The sequence below is a fragment of the Convolutriloba macropyga genome, chromosome 10 (genome assembly GCF_964194025.1).
Source record: "Convolutriloba macropyga chromosome 10, txConMacr16.3, whole genome shotgun sequence".
Lineage (NCBI taxonomy): Eukaryota > Metazoa > Xenacoelomorpha > Acoela > Convolutidae > Convolutriloba > Convolutriloba macropyga.
The window spans coordinates 49,639,169-49,658,776 of record NC_134477.1 but is presented as its reverse complement, the minus strand read 5'-3'; the positions used below and the strand labels follow the sequence as shown (position 1 = coordinate 49,658,776).

At 33.3% G+C, this 19,608-nt stretch overlaps 1 protein-coding gene across 3 annotated transcripts; it reads left to right on the top strand.

Annotated features, from left to right (window-relative positions):
• The first annotated feature begins 1,597 nt into the window (after positions 1-1,597).
• LOC142348638 (uncharacterized) lies at positions 1,598-15,593 on the top strand. Of its 3 annotated transcripts, none has more exons than XM_075400053.1 (4): positions 1,598-1,818; positions 7,508-7,722; positions 10,542-10,758; positions 15,249-15,593. In XM_075400053.1, the coding sequence occupies exons 1-4, from the start codon at positions 1,617-1,619 to the stop codon at positions 15,560-15,562; spliced, it is 948 nt and encodes a 315-aa protein (XP_075256168.1). In that variant the 5' UTR covers positions 1,598-1,616; the 3' UTR covers positions 15,563-15,593. The 3 variants fall into 3 exon arrangements, with proteins under 3 accessions (XP_075256168.1, XP_075256166.1, XP_075256165.1); XM_075400051.1 differs by having other exon boundaries at positions 15,228-15,593; XM_075400050.1 differs by having other exon boundaries at positions 15,177-15,593.
• The last annotated feature ends 4,015 nt before the right edge of the window (positions 15,594-19,608 follow it).

Below are 19,608 nucleotides of genomic sequence, written 5' to 3'. Positions count from 1 at the left end.
ATATATATATATATAATATAAATATATATATATATATATATATATATATTCATATATTTATATGTACATATACATTTATAAATAGGTATATATATATATATATATATATATATATATATATGTATATATATATATATATATATATATATATATATATATATATGTATGTATGTATGTAAGTATGTATATATTTGTATAATATATATATATATATATATATATATATATATATATATATATATATATATAAGTGAATTGTTTTTTACTTGACGGTTTTATCCTCGCTTTCTCACAATTTATCCTCGCTAACTCAGATGAAATTCACCCTCAGCTGCATAAAAGAAATAGCAACGTATATTGTTTTGATCTCAAGTTTTTAGGTTATCTCACCTGACTCCAATATTAAGAGGAAATTTTTCTGGGTATACGCAAGCATATGGGATACCCAATGTCTAGATTATCGCAGCTTTGTGTTCTAATCTACAACACAGAGTCTAACGAGCACTACTATGATATAAGCGGTATTTATTAAAATGATACCGCTTAATTCACCGGGGTCATTAGATATATAATCCTTTCTGCTTACCATTTTTTACTCCCATGATCAGCCAATACAATCATTTTACAGTAGTTAACTACGGATGGTTGGTTATCTTGCAAGATATTGCAAGATTCTTGAATCACATCCATTTGCAAGAATCTTGGAAGAATCTTGCAAAAAGTTTTTGGAGCAAACTTCAGCAAGACCAACGTGGGACGAGAGTGCTGTTTCTGACCGATTTATTCTTTTTATCAAAGTTTTATTACTAATAAAAAAGTAACTTCTAATATCAAGTCTAAAATCAGTTCTGAGTCAGCTATGATCATTTCACTTTTTACACTTCTGCATTAAATGAAAGATAATGCGTCTCTAACAACCAATGAGAGCCGAGCTTGACCAAAATGAACTTGCAAGAATCTTGCTAAATAAATCTTTGTCTTGCAAGATCTTGCAAGGGAATCATTTTTGTGCAACAATCATGCAAGATAATCTTCAGGTCTCGGCTATGGTATTTTCCAGTATCGATTTGCAACTGTTTTACACTGGCCCTGTACTGATATTGACTTGGCGTTCGACAACGGTTATCGCGTCTCATATTTCAGAGGCTTTTATGAATTCATATATTCCATTGTTCCTCTGCTAGTAGCTTTGAAATGATGAACCAAACAACTGAAGCGCTTCACACACTCTTATTAACTGTGATGCCGCGAATCAAAATTTAACAAGAACAATAATTTTTTGTTTAACTTGATGAAAGTGAGTTGAATGTGACTCACTTCAAGTGACAGCCATTTTTGACAACTTCAAATTCAACCAAAATCATTCAACTAGTGTCCTAATTTACGGGGGAGTTCTTAAGGACTCTGCGATAGACAGTTTTGTCAAATTGCCTAAATATTAATTTGTTTGGTAATTATTCGTACTTTTTGATAATATGAAACAACTTTGAAACTACAAAGTGACTGTCTTTAATATCAAGTAACTTTTATATCCTTAAGTCCTGTCATTAACAACTGTTTATTTTGCTATTTGAATTCTTTTTTTACGATAGCTCAACTTACATATTCGCTCCAATATGATTTTCAAAGACGTAATAGCTTTTATATTCTGTTTAATGTTGCGTAAAATATCATTCAACGACGGATATATTGTACCCGAAGATACAATAGCTGCAGAATTACGCTATGGGGTGTCAATGACTGACTTGCCAGTTTGTGCAGCCGCCAGATTGTCACGAAGCTTTGGTTTGACAACGCGTTCATGCGCTGAAAAGGCCGGTAAGATCGACTGTAATCTCAGACCCATTCTTGATCTCGATGAGATTTTAAAATAGTTATTTAAAGCACTTTCTGCTGGTATCTGCAGTATTCTGTTTGCTCAAACAGCCCTAGTCCAGAAATCGTCATCGTCAAACCTAGAAAACTCGTGAGTACGTTCGATTCAAGTGAGACAAAAACAACGAAAGCCTTCACATTTTTTTCTTTCGATTGTAGAAGACAGTCTTTATGTTTTGTTTCAAATGTCAGAAACCTTCAGTTTTTATTACAAAATTTCAAATCAATAGTGTATATTGTAGTCAAACATTTCTAGGATAAATTATTTTGAACAAATGAGCAAATATAATGAAACATCTTCCTTAGTTTGTTGACAAAACAAGTTAAAAATGAGTTTTGTTCTTATTCAGAATCTAAAATGTAACAGACTTGTTGAACTTTGATGGAAAATCGTTTCAACTTTCAAGGAGTATTGGTAGAAAAAAAATCAGAAAACAATTATATAAGAAGTTATTTTTTGTGGTTGTAAAGATTTACTAAATTTTAAACAGAAGATACTGAACCAATTGCTTCGTTTAAAAGCGAGCATACCAAAAGATTTGAGTATGAATGAGTATGAAACCTTTTGTCTTTTTCGTCTATCTAAGACTGATCTGATCATCCAACGATTTCTTACGTTTAAAACCATACATACCGAGGGTTTTCTTACGTTAAAAGCGGAAGAAACAAAAATTTTGCACGATGCATTTCTTCGGCGTTTTTGATTAAGAAGGTGCTGAATATTTATGTCAAAAAATTCCCAACCATTAACAATCAACATAAAAAGATGAGTTAGATCATGTTATTCAATAAAACTTTTCATCATGTAACGGTATTTTGTTATTTTCATGTTTTTTTGCGTTTTTTCTTTGGTGTCATCTGTATGTTAACCTCTAAACGTAAGAGTGCTTTTCTATCTACCTTTAATATCTATAAATGCAGGAAAACAAACATATCATTGCCACCACATCTTTAATACAAATATGAATGTAAAACTTTCGGCAGCTATTACTTGACTGGTTTCTTTAAACTTTGTGATTGTGAGCTTGAGTGTGCTTTGGAGAAATCAATTTTTGAAAATTCAAATAACATGCATTTGCAGATCTGCTGATGGATGAAAAATTGTTTACAGACATTTACAGACATTTAAAGCACGAATGCCTTAACAAGCAAAACCCAAGCTCAATAATTTAGGAGTTATTCTGCTGCCGAAAAAAAAACTATTTTAGGGTTGATGGATATCCGCTGTTCTGGTAGACAGCTCATAAATATCTATCCAGCAGATATCTCCAACAGAAAACCCAATTTCTCAAATTTTGTGGAACCTTGCTATCAAATAAACGAGACGAGCGGAATTCAAAATTGTGCACAAATTGATCGAAAACTTTTCTTTGCGTTTTTTGCTCTTCATAATTGAAATTTCGGAGAAATTCTAATTATGTTCGCGAAGGAAAACTTTAGTCAGATGAAAAATAATGACACATGTTATTCTGAAGTAAAAGTAAAAGAGTATTTTCACAAACTTTTCAGAGTATTAATTGTATTTTTTTTAAAAATTGTCGTCTTCTGAATTTCTGCTAGGCTCAACAGTGAGGGGACTCTGTCGCCCAGAAGATCGATCAAATAAAATAAACCAAAAGTTTTGAATTGGTGAAGCAATGTTACTTTGTTACTCTGCGATTTCCCCTCTTCCACTCTTGTATGCTGTTGCAAATTAGATTGCCTTGAAATAAGTAAATCCACAATGGTGCTCGTAATATCAATTCTAGTTATATGGATAATGAAGGTAAGACAATTACTTGCACATCATTGGAAAAGACAAATTCAAGACAATTTATAATGGTAATTACAATAATAATGTCAATATCCGTGGTTCACTTCACAAATGAACGAAATCAAAAACGCTCACAGTATCCCCAACTGGTCTTGCAATTACAAACTTCCAGAGTTCAATCTCACTCTCAATCTCTTCCCTGATTTTCACACTATCTTTTAGAGTTTAGTCCCACTAAACCAACTACTTTTCTCGCTTGTGCCAAAATCTTTTCTGTGTCCCACTTCTGCTGTGTCTCAGCAAATCGTTTCGACACTCCCCCTCTCTCTCTCTCACCGTGTCACCTCAATTTATACTCAACCAATACGCTCTTATCTTAAGCAAACAAACCTTATTCTCTTAAGTAAACAATACAACTTACACCTGAAATTATCACATTCTGTAGGAGGGCTTTGTTTGCTATGCAAACAAACTAAAATCAATTTATGCTCTGTCATTCAACTGCTACCAACCATTTTTCAATTTTCTCCTTGTCTTAAGTAAACGACCTTTGGACTCATATGTAATTAAACCCAATCCACTTTATTTCGTATATGACATGTCAATCAATGTTTGCCTAGTAAACGTTGAACGTTACTCTGAAAAGTTCTTATTCCTCTATTTCCGCTATCAAATTAACTAGCTGCAATCAATAACTGTCAAAAATCATGTGTTGAATAAATAAATAAAATCAACCCTAAACCAAAGGTTATTTGTAATTTCCAACTTGGAAATCATTTCATACAATTCCTCAGTTAAAAGCTGCCGAAAAGTCTAATATTCCTAAAAGCCCACCGGATGAACTCAAATTTCAGAACTCAATAACTTGCCAAGTAGTGGTCAAAATGTCTTCGGGTAAAATTTTTTAGTAACTACAGGGTGCCACTAACTTGCCTGCCAAGTTTCATGACCAACGGACCAGCAGTTGCGAGTCGTTTGCAATTTAAATGTTTTTAACGAGTCGTGGGAGCCGAAACCCGAAAAATCTGAATTCGTCAAAATTGACCGGGGTGGTTATTTTTTGTCACTAACTGTCTCAGGGTATCATTTTAATACCATTTCAAAGTCATTCGGCAACTCAAAAAGGCCAATTGCCTGTTTTCGGCACTCGGGTCGTCCCTCAGCACCAACTTCCGGTCAAAATCTGGGGTTTAAAATGTAACCAATCGAAATCCCTTGAAAAGTTTCACTAACCCTCCAAAAATCATAAGGCTGCTACCAATACTCCACCAGCAATTCAAATTTTACGTTCAGCAGCACCGGCGTGCGCTTGTTCCGTGCAGGTTGGTGTGGGGTCAGATCTGAACTCAAAATCGGATTCATTGTACCCAAATTAGTCTATCCTCCAATTTTCAGGTCAATCAGACTACAATTTTTTGAGAAAAAACAATTTCTATTTAGGTGCTAAATACATTCCTGTGATAGTTACCAATATACTCAAAAATCGCCAATTTACATCCTAAACCCTTCCCAAGATCACGCAAAAAACCTTAACTCATACGTGCATTACGTTACGACTGATTAATCCCATTATTTCTTACTCAAACACTCATATTTCACAGTAACATACCTAAAAACCTTTAAATCACACTATTTCCGGTGTTAATAACATGAGATTGGTTGGTCGGATTCGCCTGAAAATTATTCTTGCAATAGTGGACCATTAGGGGTTCCTACCATCATTGACTGGTTATCAACCAATAACTCCTTCCCATCCCGGGTTGGTCGGACAACTTTTTTACAACCAGGGTATATGGAAAAACTTATAAATTTTCCTTTTTATTTACTTTAAGTCAACAAAACTCTACTTAACTAACTCAGAGCGAAATGGTGTAACCGGCCGCACATCCCTATTATACATGGACAATCACTAGGGGAACATCTCCACAAATTTTCAGAGTCGAATGCTGAAAATAACTTAAAGAGTTGGGGAGTACCAGGTTTGGGGTTGCCCATTAATTTGCAATATTGAAATCACACTTACATCTACTTCCAATTGAAATTCCAATTCTGTCCATAATATCTAGTTCACTTCAAATGTTCGCTCTCTGGTTTTCTTCTAAATTTAAATCAATCATTTCGACTTTGGCCGGGTGCACAAATGCAACTTTGCTGTAAACGAAATATATCGACAGATCAAAATGCTTTTGTTCTTTAATTTGTTTGTTTAAGATATATCACTCAACTCCCCTCTCTGGCGCCTTCCAAACAATAGCCTTTTCAGAAAGAAGGCTTACTTCAAACCCATAATTAGCTTGTCCAACTTGACCTAAATTATCTATCTTACTCGCAGTTTCTCCATGAAAATTCCCTGCATCCTACAAAAATTAATTTTCACAGTAATTTTTCATTGTAATTTTTTACTTTTCGCAGTATTACTATGATTGTAATTTTTTATTTCACCGTAATTTTGAAAAATGATTAGTTTTGTAATATAAAGTTTTGATTTCAGTTTTATTTTTCAAATGTTATCCTTTTCATAGCAAAATTATTCAAAACAAAATATTTTTACTTCTAAGATATCACGTCTTCTATTCTCCTCAAAAGATTATTGTGTTTTTTATTTCACCGTAATTTTGAAAAATGATTAGTTTTGTAATATAAAGTTTTGATTTCAGTTTTATTTTTCAAATGTTATCCTTTTCATAGCAAAATTATTCAAAAAAATATATTTTTACTTTTAAGATATCACGTCTTCTATTCTCCTCAAAAGATTATGGTGTGTTTTAAGTAATTCCAGCTTTTTAGTTCAGATTGCTTCTACTCATTACGCATAATGTTTTTACAGTGGAACTAAGTCCACTTAACTTAAATTATTGAAATTATAGCACCTCCAAGCTGTACAACCTTTTATGCTTTACTTTTGCTTTTGATTCGATGCTTTTTAGATTGCTAACTAATATCTGTTATTGAGTCCAAACATCACTTTTTTTAGATGGAGACAAATGTGATCATAAGAACTCAATCTGGTCTGTTGTTGCTAATTAGCTAGAATTATCAAGATATCGGTCACGTGAGGAATCATTAATTTCACATTTCGAATCTATCCAGATATAACGCTAACAATAATAAAAAGAACTGGCGAGAAGGGAAGAAAACTGACAGCTAAATAGTGATGGAAAAGATATTGTAGGAATAATATAATTGTAGCCTGTTGAATTAGAATGTTTCTTCACGTTTCTTCACCCTTCTTGTGCATTGCAAATAATTTTCTTGTACTGTAAAGAAGTTTAGTTAATTATAACTTTATTTACCAGTTTTTGTTAGACAAACTTTGTGTGAGCATTTAAATTTTTGCTTCTTTAGAGAAAATAAGTACTTCAACCGCGTTTGAACTACCAACGTTTTCTTCAGCTCTTATATTATTGGAGACTGCTCCACCGATGACAAATTTGCGTGGTTAATTTTTTGTCAAAATGATGGTGTGAAAATTTAATATTTGAGCCATAAAAATGAAAATGTGACTGATGAAAACAACCGCTGCTACAAAAATATAACTAGGTTTTATCTAACAACACATATTTTTTGTAAGATTTGACCTTTCTGGCTTTGAAAAATTTAAATTCACAGCTTTTACAGCAATCAGCGCTAAAAACCACAATTCTTGGATTATTCAGCATTTTTTAGCAATGATACCTCGACTGGGGCAAACTTACACTCTTCGAGATGTTGGAAAAGTATTGCAAAAACTTGATACAAAAAGTTGAAAATCTGTAGCAATATATTTTTACAAAAAAAAAATTTAGAATTTTAATTTCTTTAGAATGTCAAAAATTTTGTAAAATTCAGTTGTACAAGTTCTACTGGGAATACAAGCTCTACATGCTGATGATATTTTAGCGTGGAATTTTACATCAATCAGATACTATTGTTTGAGACCGACCGGTGAAAGGAGCTACCGAAGGAGACAGTTTGGTCAGTACATACCATATCCACCCGATTTCAACGTTGTTCATCGCGATGACGATTTGGCATTACTAATGTTCAAAGAGTCTGATTATGAAAATGAATGCAACTTCACCGGGATTGAGATATGCCCCGATGAAAATCAGCAGGTGATCATTTTAACAGCCCCCTGCACATCAATATTCGCGGACTTAAACAGAAAAATTTATCATTTTTTAAATAGCTGAAACATGATACTGCAAACTTTTTCTGATGTTTTTGTTCCCATTAGACCAATTACAAATTTAAGCTTTATTTTCACTCGTCCTGGTCCCCCAAACCTTGTTAAGACTAGATGTTAAACTCGCAAGATCTTGCAAGATTCTTGCAAAAGGATGTTAAAATTGCAGGATCGTGTAAGATTCGTGCAAAATAATGTCAAAATTGCAAGATCGAGTAGGAAGATGTTAAGACTAGAACAATTTCCTGCACGTCTTTTACATAACTTCAATACTTTGTATATATTAGCAGATTAGTTTTGCAAAAATTGAGCACATTCAGATTGTCACTTACATTTACGCCGCACAATTATAGCAAAAGTTCAGTTCGTTTTCAAAATCCAGGGCAAAGTTAAACGATTTTGGCACATTTCTGACAAATATTTTCTAAAATTTCTATCAAGATTTCACCGTTTCAGCAACGTTTTCTTAACTTAGGTCAAAACTTCTAAAAGAAATAGTTAAAATAAACATTTCCAAAGCAAGCCTCGCGAAAATTCACCAAATAAAATTTAGAGCGTTCATTTTTTTGTCAGAGAAATGGCCAAGTTATGTAAGAGAGGCGCTAAGAAACTTGTAAGAGATGATCTGAAATTGAGGGAATTATGTTAGGAAAGTGCTAACTTAATGTACTAAAAGTGTAAAAACTTTAAGAAAAAATCTCAAATTATAGGATGATTGGCAGAAATGTGTTGAAAAATCATAACAAACAGCTATACATGTGTTCTTATTTCATATGCAGCCAAAATTGTGCCTGATCAGTTGAAAAGTTGACAATCGAGAAAGAGAAGATGAGGTTTTTTTTCTAGAGATTGGTTTTCGAGATTGAATTGCGGTGATGAGTTTTGTATAAGGATTTTGCAAAACTTATGGAAATAGATTTTACGGAAAAAAACTTGGGAAAATTTGGTAAGAACAATGTGATGACTATTCAACTAGCGCCGACATATAACGAAAAAAAACGTGTTGTTCAGCGCATATTTTTTTCACAATTCTCCGCTCAATTTGTTGAAAAACTATTCAAAAACCTCGTTGAAATTTCAGCACACTAAGCGAATTATTTATGTCAATGCTCTCGTTGTATTGTTTGATACTTTACAATTTTAAATCAGTACAGGCAAGTCCTTTTCAGTACTGGGCAAGTCTTAATACAAGTTATACAAGTCTTCCAAGTCTTGGCCAAGATGCGTATTACTTGCAAGTTGATTCCCAAAGTCAAAACCATTAAAAAATCGAGTGAGAATTTTTAATTACGAAAAATTTTGCAACGTGCAACGACTTAGGGTTTAATTTTTAGCCAGTTCTCCAGTGTGCTTTGAAAAAGCCCCACAGCCAATGAAAACTATCAACAAGCAACCCGGGTGGCCAGAGTAGGCCATATTAATGGGTTTTAAGCCAGAAATTTTCATCAGTTTTCAGCCTAATTACAGCCTCAAAATAGACAAAATCACCGATTTTTTTTTAATTTTTCAGATTCTTCAAATGCCAAATTTAGTGAATCGGTGTTTTTTGGGCTATATTTGACCGCCAAGAATTGGATATGAACTTGCCAAGTCTTGATGAAGTCTAGGATCAGAACTTGCCAAGTCCTGGCCAAGACTTGGATTAACCCTTGACAATTCCTTGCCAAGACTTTTAGAAGACTGACAAACCTAAAACGTGTATAAATATAGCCTTGAATCAGCACTGATACCTAGACTTGTGATTGGACTTGCCCAGTACTGATATTGACTTGGCGTTCCGTACGGGTGGAGTGAAAACTTTGAAACCAATATTTTAATCGAAACCCTCCAGATATTGGATGGATTTGGTAGAGTATTTGCTAGACTTAAACTGAATTTCCACTTTGTAAGAGCTCAAAATTTAACCTAAGATGTAAATGCAAGGTCAATGTGGGTATTTGATGTAAGGATTGGACTTCTTCAAACTTATAGTCACTAATGAAGCTACAAACAGACATAAGACAATGGGAAGCATCCGAAAATTTTAAAATGTTTTCTAGTCGCCATAACGCTGAACATAACAAGAGAACAAATCAAAATTTTATGAAAAAGAAAACGAAAACGAAGTGGAGTAACAAATCGTTAATCTTGAAAAGCGTTCAAAAATGAAACAAATTGCCCTCTTCAATAAGAACTTTTAACAGTAAAACTTGCTTTAAAAATGTTTTAACCGAGTTTTTGCTCGATCAACACAAGAAAGTACCCGTTAATAGACAAATAGGAGCCTTCAAATCCTATTTTTACCTATGAAAACGAACAGCCACAATTTGAATATTATTATATTAATAACAATGCTGATTAATTTATTTAACATTTTAGAGCATGTAGATATCTAACCCTAGGGTTATAATCTAAGTAATTTACATGTTTCAAAAAAAGTTTGAAGGCCACAAGAGTAAATGGGAGGCTTAATGATATAAATTAGCTTAACATTTATGGCTAATTTTTTTTACCACTGGTTAATTTTAATAACGTCAATGATTCATTTTTCCGGGAGTAAGGCTAGACGAGTGTTCCATTTATTAATTTATTACACAAATTGTAATAAATTTATTACAATACAAATCAGCCTATTTAAATTTCAATGAAAGTCACAGAAACAATAATTTTTGTAAAACCTATTTCGAACTTTTAACAGTTAAGGAAGAAACAACAGTAAGAAAGAATGATGGAATTTGTACAATTACACTTAAAATGATCGACTAACAGGGTGTGTATCAAGCGTACGACAACCCGCATGCAAAGCTATCGCTAATTTTTTCGAAACACGAACTTAAACTGAGTTCAAAGTGCGTCCACAAAAGCGCCAAGCTGCTTTGTTTTGAAAATGACATGAGATGGCAAATACAGTCACAGAAAGCGGAAGGATCGCCTGTGGTGAAGATCGTGAAAAATTCTAACGGGACTACTTCTCACTGTTTGATGGGTACATAAGGAAATGTTTCCTCCTTCCCCTTTTCTTGCCGTTTTGAACTTGACCATCTATTATAGGGCCTGCCTCCTTATGGCTCCCCCCACCTCATTAAAAAATTATTGCCTTCACACCCCCATTATCGTTTACCACACCGGGGGGGGGGGGGGGGGTTGAAAGGGGCAAGGTTGAAACATGGAAATTCACCTATAGTTATAGTTAATACTTTCGCATACCTTTATAGCGACATATTTTTTATTGTAGTGGCTTCTTCCACCTCTTCATAGAAATATACGTGAAAAAGACGCATTCGTTTATTTTTCACAAATGGTCACAAAAACACAAAAACAAAGCTTTTTCACAGAGGGAGGAAACAATTCTGTATCTTGAATTGCTTTTCTTCTCTTCTTTGATTTATAAAAGCATTTTATAATGTAAACCAGAAGCTCTTAGATGGAGGTCCCAGACCAAATTGAATTATGGTTGCTCCATCTTAGATCAAAGTGACATTTCATCAGACCTCGTTTCAGGCAGATGCGGGTTTAGATGCAACTGTCCGTTGGTAAAATAAACGTAGCATTAAGGACGAATAAATAGACTACCCTTTATTATCATTCATTGGGGGAAAAGAAGGGGAAAATCTTTTTTAAAATTTCCAGTTATTAGCACTTTTTTATGCAACTCTAGTGAGGAAATTTCTTTTAACTGACCTCTTTCTCTTTTTGAAAGGGGCCTGTTCAGACATAATGTAGTTAATTACGGAACCTCAACCTGCGCTCAAGTCGAGTTGTTTTTTTTTCGGTTGTTTTTACAATATAGCGAATTTTTTCCATCTTTCATTCAGCAATGTATGGGCCATTATATTTTTTTCAGAAACCCTCTATATAACTTGTTTTAAAATAATTTAGAACTGAGCTTTTCATGTGGGAGCCCATCGCTTTCTGGAACTATTCAATCTACAACACTTGAAAGATTGTAACGTTGGGGTCTGTAAAAAAATTAAATGGGTATTCAATAAAATTATTGATAAATGATTGTTTTTAATAAAATCTTTAAACTAAAACTGGAGAGGGAATTATATGAATATCAGCTCGTAAAAACAGATGTTTTTACAACAAAACATGCAATGGAATGAAGAATTTTAACATACAATTTACATTGCAAACATTGCACTACGTGAAACATAGAATTGATATCAATCAGTTAGTATGTTTTTCTTTAGATGTTTGAGAACCAACCTATTTTGGATAGTCTCTAATACTAACTTTGGGGTGACGCTACATTCAGTTTCAGTGCCGAGTATAAATTGGATCGCGAATAAGATTGAGGATGAATTCAGATAAATACATTCATTGGATAAATTGTGTTAGTATTAGAAACTATACAAGAGAGGTTCTGAACTATCCAAAAAAACAACAATACTAAATAACTGATACCAATGTTTTTCCCCAAGTCCTCATGAAGCCCATCATTTTTACTTAGGGTCTTAACGGTTGTTAAATATTTCGTGCTGATCTTCTTTAGAGCTCAGTCTAGTCTACTAGAGCTGGAACTATTAAAAGACCGTTCTCGACAAATTTAAGGCATGAAAAGACTGCCCTCAACAGATTTTTGTCTGGATTTTGCGTGATGTCCTGAAATTTGACAAGACAAAATACCTGTCCTGTAATTTGGCTGGACAGCAAAAACGTGTCCTGGAATTAGGCTGGACAGAAAAACGTGCCCTGGAACAATTAATATTTTACGAGCAATTTTTTGGTAACTGTTGCTTATAATGTAGTAAGCATGAATTAAATCAACCTACTTTCATTCAATCAACTATTGTGGCAAGAGTCCAGTTGCAAAAATTGCTTTATCTTAAGAATCGCAAAAATTCTCAGGTCGTTAGGCAGTTTTCTGTTGTCAAAAAAATGACTTGAGAAAAGACTTTTGCTCGACCCATATAACTACGCAGGACCCAGTATAACAATGAGAACACTTTGCTTGACTCAAAACGCCTCAAAAAGACTTTTAATTGACCCTTGGAGACAAATTGGCTGGAGTTATAAAACATAACTAGCGTCAACTTTAACTAGGGTCCTTAACCGCGTATTTTAATTCAACAGTTAACCCCCACCTAGAAATAAGAGGTCTTTCATAAATCCAGGTCTAGACTATGAGTATTTTATTGCTCAGCAATGACAATTGCCGCTGTATTTATTCTGTGATAGGGGGTTCCACATTAGTTTTCTAGCTTCCCGGAAAGAGGTGTCATCGCCTAAAAACTCAAGAGTATGCCAAATTGGCGGCGAATGCGTTGAAATTATTTAAGATCTACAATAAACGCGCTGAATAGAAAACATCACCGTTTCTAATTGTTGATTTTTTTTCCAAGAGCAGATCTTAAAGTAATTTTAGAGTTTCTAAGCATGAATCGAGCACATTTTTGGCTTTTATTATCGAAGATCTTACATAAAATTGGCATTTAAAGTAGAAAATTCAAAATTTTAACTATTAATTCTGGGCGTTGTTCGTACAATAATATAGAGTTTCATTTAGTGTTCATCTTACATAAATTTGAAATTTAAATCTGATCGCTGGCCCTACGAAAAATAGGGATCCATATAGCATTGATGTTGCTTTTTTCACGCATAAAAATTTATATCTCCCGTTTTAAAGATATGCAATTGTTGGATTTCAATGCCAATTGTTGATTATCATAATTAAAGAGAATAAAATTGTAAACATGCACATTGTAAACTTTCAAACATGAGAAAATCTTTTATCCTAAAAGAAGAGTCTTTTAAATATAGTTTTTGATTTCCTAATTTTCCTGGAATTGAATTGAGTTTTGTGCCAGTTTTAAAAAGGCAACTTTTTTCAGTTAATTCTTTGATTATTGGATTTCCCCGGAGGGTTAGGGTATAGGGAGTAAACGCAAAGCGTGCATCAGCTTTGTTCTAGCTTGGCTAAATAAAATTGAACACTGTCGATAAAATTCTTCTTCCAAAATTTTGTTCATATCCAACAAATAAAGGGTTGAAACTCTGCTAATGCATCTGTGGTTTGAATTTTCGATGAGTTTGGGCGGCTTCTTTCGCAGAAAAACAGTTTTGCTGCTGTTTTCATTCGTTAACAAGCGGAACCAATGTGTTTTCTAAAATGTGTTCATTTTTACCAGATGAAGCAATTGTGAAAATACGGCAAAACTGCGGTAGTCCTTCTTCACTTTTCAGAAATCTTCCGTTGTAAACAGATCTTAGATATGCTGTTTTTTACATTGATATGATCAAAAGTGGAAAAATAGAGACTTTTACAACGAGGCATAATTGCAGGATAAAGTCATTGAACACCCAATTGTATGTATTTCACGTTTTTCTTTGACATAGGTCCATAGTTGGCTCTGGTATAGTGAAAAAAATATTGGAAGCCGTAAAATTTTGTAAAATTTTGCGCAGAATTTTGAATATCAAAGATGACTCTAAATTCAAAAATCTCAAAGATTTCTAATCTCAAAGAGAATTTATCTTTCAAAAATCACCATCTTTTGGGACTGAGGCCGTATGGTTTTTGTCCACTGAAAGATAAAAATTATGATTACAACTACAATTCGGGGTTTGAGAAGCGATTCAACATTTTGCAATTGTCGATAATACACTATTTTACCTAAAAGCTACGTGCATCTTTATTTGTTTTCGTTAAGCATTACTTATTGTCAAAACGTTTGATTTGCGCTAAAGCTTGAAGAAAGGCGTAACAAATAGGAATTTTAAACCAAATTTCAATTATTGTTTCTCCTTATGTTTCATCAATATGATGCCCCTGTATGATGCCCCTGCATAAATCAAAATTTGTCACCAATTTCTTCAAAGATAACGAGTGGAATGTGCTAAAATGGTCAACAGTGAGTTTCGATTTGAATCCATGTGTCAATTTATGGACATTTTTGAAGCAGCGATAACAAAAACAGAACGTTAATTGAAAAAATTTGAATAATAAAATTTTGGAAGCTCAACTCAGATGTCGTTAGAAACTTGCTTTAAAAAAAACTCTTCTAAAAGATGTTAAAGAAGCTAAAAGCCTAATGAATGGTCACTAGAGAACTGATTTATACTCAAATTGTATTATTTGATGTTTATGGCGCGTTCTGAAAATTTTCTAGATGTACGTAGATTTTTGGTAACATAATGTATATAACGAATTAAACCCCATGGAAAATGCTATCTATGAAATTGCAAGCTTTTGCAATCTTTTATTTTTTCAGTTATTTTAGTAACATCGGGGTTCACTATAATATTAATCAAGTAATAGCTCACAGAATTTGAATTCGTACAGTCCATGCCAGAATTACAAGATAAAATAAGATATTCAAAAACGTGTTATACGAGTTCAAAAAAACTCAAACATGTATTGAATTATGTTTGATAAGAAGAGGGCAATGCTCGTCTGATTAGAATTGATTTGGGTCTGGAACTTGGACCTGGGTAGGTTAAAAGGAAAAACAGTTCAAAATAACAAAATGACAGGAATCGTGCTTGAAGTGAAAGGCAACGACTTATATGCAATCAATGTTCAAAATAAGGATATTCACAAGTGGATTACTGATATGATTGCTGGACGAGACATCGAGGCTGATGAAAATCCAATTACAACGGCAACAATGACAACAACGGATGAACCGATGCCGTCCGAAAAACCAGATTTCGGCAATGAGATCAATAAAAAAGTTATATTAATATTGCTCACATCGCTGCTCATAATCTTTGTGCTGTTGCTGTATATCATTATTGTGTTGGTGATGTGCTGTACATTTCGAAAGGCGAAAACACATGTAAATTGAAGTGTTAAATGAAAGATTTCAAAAATATTGAAATCAATTTAAAATGAAACCATTTACTTTTTTTGCGTTTTGACCCATAATTAGTTGTTTAATAGAAATTTATAATGTGAATGTAATCTAAACCACAGCTGTATTACCCATTAATCATGTTTAAAAACCTTTTATTTTCATTTTTTGAATTTCTCGCCAAGAAAACTTTATTGAAAAAAATCTCTCAATTAATGTGGGGCGACTATTTTCAGCTAGGATATCCGTATCCGTTTAAATCGGCCCTTTTTAGGGTTAAACTTTGCACCCTCTTTTAATACTGAGAACTTTTACAGCATCAAAATTTTTTAATAAAATTTTTTGCGGCACCTTTCATATTTTCTGCCTCCGATTCTTACGGTTCTCTATTTTCCCACTGAGAAGAGTGAGAACTTGCACATATTTGCCACCACAACCTGCATTTCTTCGGAAAATTTTAAAGATTCCTGACAAGACTTCCTCCGCGTTGCCAAGTCTTAAATACTACCTTGTCAAAATTTTTGGGAATCGAAGCAACGGGTCTCGGTGTCACCTATCAATCAATTGATTTTATTTAGGCGTCAGAATTTGGCACTGTTTTTTCAGTATGCTCAGGCAGAAGAAAACGAGTAAGAATAGGGCATCCACAAACACATTCATTACATAATAAATAAGGCTTTTAAACTAAAAACGGCTTCTGGCCTAGTTCATTTGGCCTATGAATTGTTTTGGCAAATTTCCTTGTTAAGTAGAGATATCGACAAAATTTCTCAATAGCAGGAATGTGAACAAGTGTTTACCAGCAATAAGTGTTTTAAAGGCGCAATGAAATGTTAGAGGATCTCTTATTTAATTAGTTTCCCCTTTCAAATATGCTTTTATTAACATGTTGCAAAAATCAATGACGAAAACAATGGAAAAATTCACCTAAAAGCTATTTAGTAAGTAATGTTTCAAAAACTAGTAAAGTTTCAAAAAAAGTTTCAAAAAAAGTAAAGTTCACAACTTTGAATAATTATTGTGCCCTTTTGATCACTCCGTTACTGAAAGAGATGATGTTTGGAGCAGGCACATTGGATATTTAAATTTCAATTAAACCAATGGATTGCCTCGTTAGCTTCCACTGAGCATCAGCTTCCAGATTAGAAAAAACGCCAAAACTTTTTAATTTTTTCACACTTTTTTACTAATAAATGAATTGCAAAGAGGTTTAGATTTCATTTACAATACAAACCTTTATTAACCAACTAATTTTAACTCAAATAGACAAACTAGTAAGCTGATCATGTAAGTAATATAAGCCCGTTGAGTTAGTTTATAGTGTGGACTATACAGTATAGTTATAAAGTTGTAGGAACGACAGTAACCGTTGAGACAACAAACATAAATTTTTCTTTGCTTAAGAATAGAAAATATCCCACAATTTTATTTAGGGCGCACTTTTAGAGCAACTATGAAAACCGATGACAAAATATTTAACCATTATCCACGTTCACTGGTCACTGCTGTACAAACTTTCAAAGTCGCCCTTGGTTACAGTATCTCATTTGGATCACGTGCCAATTAAACCAAAATAAAAGAAATAGTAATCGAGTGTCCTTAAAATAAGTGTCCTTAAAACACTCACGGGCACATTTTAAAATGCCGAAAGTCTGCAGTGCCAGAAGTCAAAATGCCAGAAGTTGCTACTTAGCCAGAAGTTGAATTTCTTCAACTTTCGTGATTTTAAAGCGTGCGCGTTTCGTGTTCTAAGCATGGTTAAGTGACTCTGCAGAAGTCACTTTGAAATTCTGACTTAATATCTCGAATCGCTTCGCGGTTCTCGATAAACGCCAGAAGTTCTCAGTGACTTCAAGCAGAGTCACGTAACCATTACTTCGCATCAGTATTAGAAGAATGCTAAAGCGCTTATCAGTTCTGCAACTATCTAGACCCCGGCTTTTGGAAAAATTATTTTGCTGAAATGCGTCTCAAGTAATAACTAAATCACACAATCAATAACGTAGAACTTTGTTGGAGAATGATGTGAACAAAATTGCGATCAAAATCGTGGTACAGATTTATCCGTTAAAATTATCCGAGACAAAGCTATTATAATTTTCAGTACTGTTTTAACGGCATGCCTTAGAACTTATTATTGTGAGGAATACTAACAAGGCATCAAAATGAGAAAAAAGGATTGCGAGTAATTTCGTAAAGCTCCAAAACCCCAACTTACAAAAACGTGCCATTTGATGTTTAGTTGGATACATACGGTTGACACCTTCAAATCATTTGAAAGAAAAGCACAACCATAATTTTAGCAAAATGCAAATAATTGAATAACCGCAGCCAAAAAGAAAACCGTAGCCAAAATTGAGCAAAATATGCAAAACACTGCAAGAGAAAACCTCTCGTTTTCAATTTTTTTCTTCTTTTCAATTTTTTTTCGCCAATTTTTTTTGGAGATGTGGAGGTGGTATCAATAACAAAAACAACAAAAGCTGATGATTTCTTTAAAGATGGGTGTTCCAAAATTTTTTTCGATGCTTAATCTGGCATAAATTTATAGCTGTTTTTAGTTCATCTTGTTTTGTCTGAATACATAAAATATTTTGAGACCAGTCTGATCAAGGTTTTTAAATTTTTTTTTGATCGCGCAAAGTGACTGAATGAACTCAGTCTGAGCGAGTACTTCAAATTATTATTTTAAACAGTGTACTTATAAATTATTATAATTTTAAACAGTGTACTGCAAATTTAAAAAAATAGAATGACTGAGATGTGTTCAATTTTGTAAAAGCTGAGTGCAGATGTAGATTTTGAATTTGAAAACTAAAAACAAGAAATTTTAAAAAATAACTTAATCTTGTCGTTGCTCCAAAAAGTATTGGAAACGAAGGGAGATGATTTCCTGAGCAACAAAAATATTGTTTTCAGAATTGAGACCACAATTGTTTTCCTGATTGGCCAGCAGACACGATAATTAAGCAGAGACACGATAATTAAGCAATTATGCCGAGAACTAGGAATATAAATATCTTGTTTTGGCGATAAGATTGTAATTCTTTTACTCAGAGGATATTTATAGCAGGAAAAAATCAAGCGTCTGGAGCAAAAACAACAAAATTTTTTCTTTCATTTCCGGTAAAATTTCATGCGTGAAAAGAGTTTTTCAATACCGTGGATGTCATTAAACCAATACCGTGGACAAGTTTGGCGATTCTTACAAATACAGAGGTGTTTTATGCAATTAATATTTCCTCAATTTTTGAGCAACTCTAATTTCACGAAATACAAAATTTGCACAAAGTAACTGTGAAAAACGTTTTGAGCCTGTAAAATGTCTATTATCCATAAACAGCTGAAGCGCATTCAAAAATTAAAAGAGTACAGCGGGAAAAACACTTCGGTTTCAAGATATGCAATTTTTCTTCTTGGTAAAGGAATTGCTTGAGAATTGGGGAAACTTTCTCTTTTTCAAGTAGGTGATCATGTGTCATGTTTTTCAAAACCTTTCAAAAGTAATTTAATTATGTTAGATATTTTTTAGTTGGTTACAATGCGAGCATCATTTTTCGAAAAAAAATGAACTTTTTGAGTTTATAATTTAGAGAAGAGCCAAAAACTTAGAGAATTCCTGAACTAAAAGATTAATAAATCTGATTAATTATGAAAAAAACTCGCAAAAAAGTTTTGAATTCTTTTAAAATGTCTGCAACAGAAAAAATCTGACACACTTCCTTTTATCCTCGTATTAAGATTTATTTGACAAATGAGGAACCATGCCTTAATTTCAAGTAGCAGATCAATTCTCGTGTCTTTCCAAAACTTTCAAAGATAGTTTGGTTAAATTTCAGGAACCTTATAGTTGCATTTGCTGCGGACAACCTTTTGGGCCAGAATTTAACATAGAGAAGACTTCATAAATGCAGAAATACAAGCATTAAGAAAATGATAAATTTATAATGCAAAATATTCGCAAAAATTATTTTCAATTGTCCTTGAAATGACAACTAAAGAATTATTCTGAAAGCTAGAATAAGAATAAATAAAGCAGT

Bases quoted from the DNA above. Each gene is read 5' to 3' on its own strand.
- LOC142348638 (XM_075400050.1), top strand. From the start codon at position 1,617: ATGATTTTCAAAGACGTAATAGCTTTTATATTCTGTTTAATGTTGCGT. The intron at 7,723-10,541 runs GTGATCATTTTA...ATCGACTAACAG, and splicing joins GCCCCGATGAAAATCAGCAG to GGTGTGTATCAAGCGTACGA. The intron at 10,759-15,176 runs GTACATAAGGAA...TCGTCTGATTAG, and splicing joins TACTTCTCACTGTTTGATGG to AATTGATTTGGGTCTGGAAC.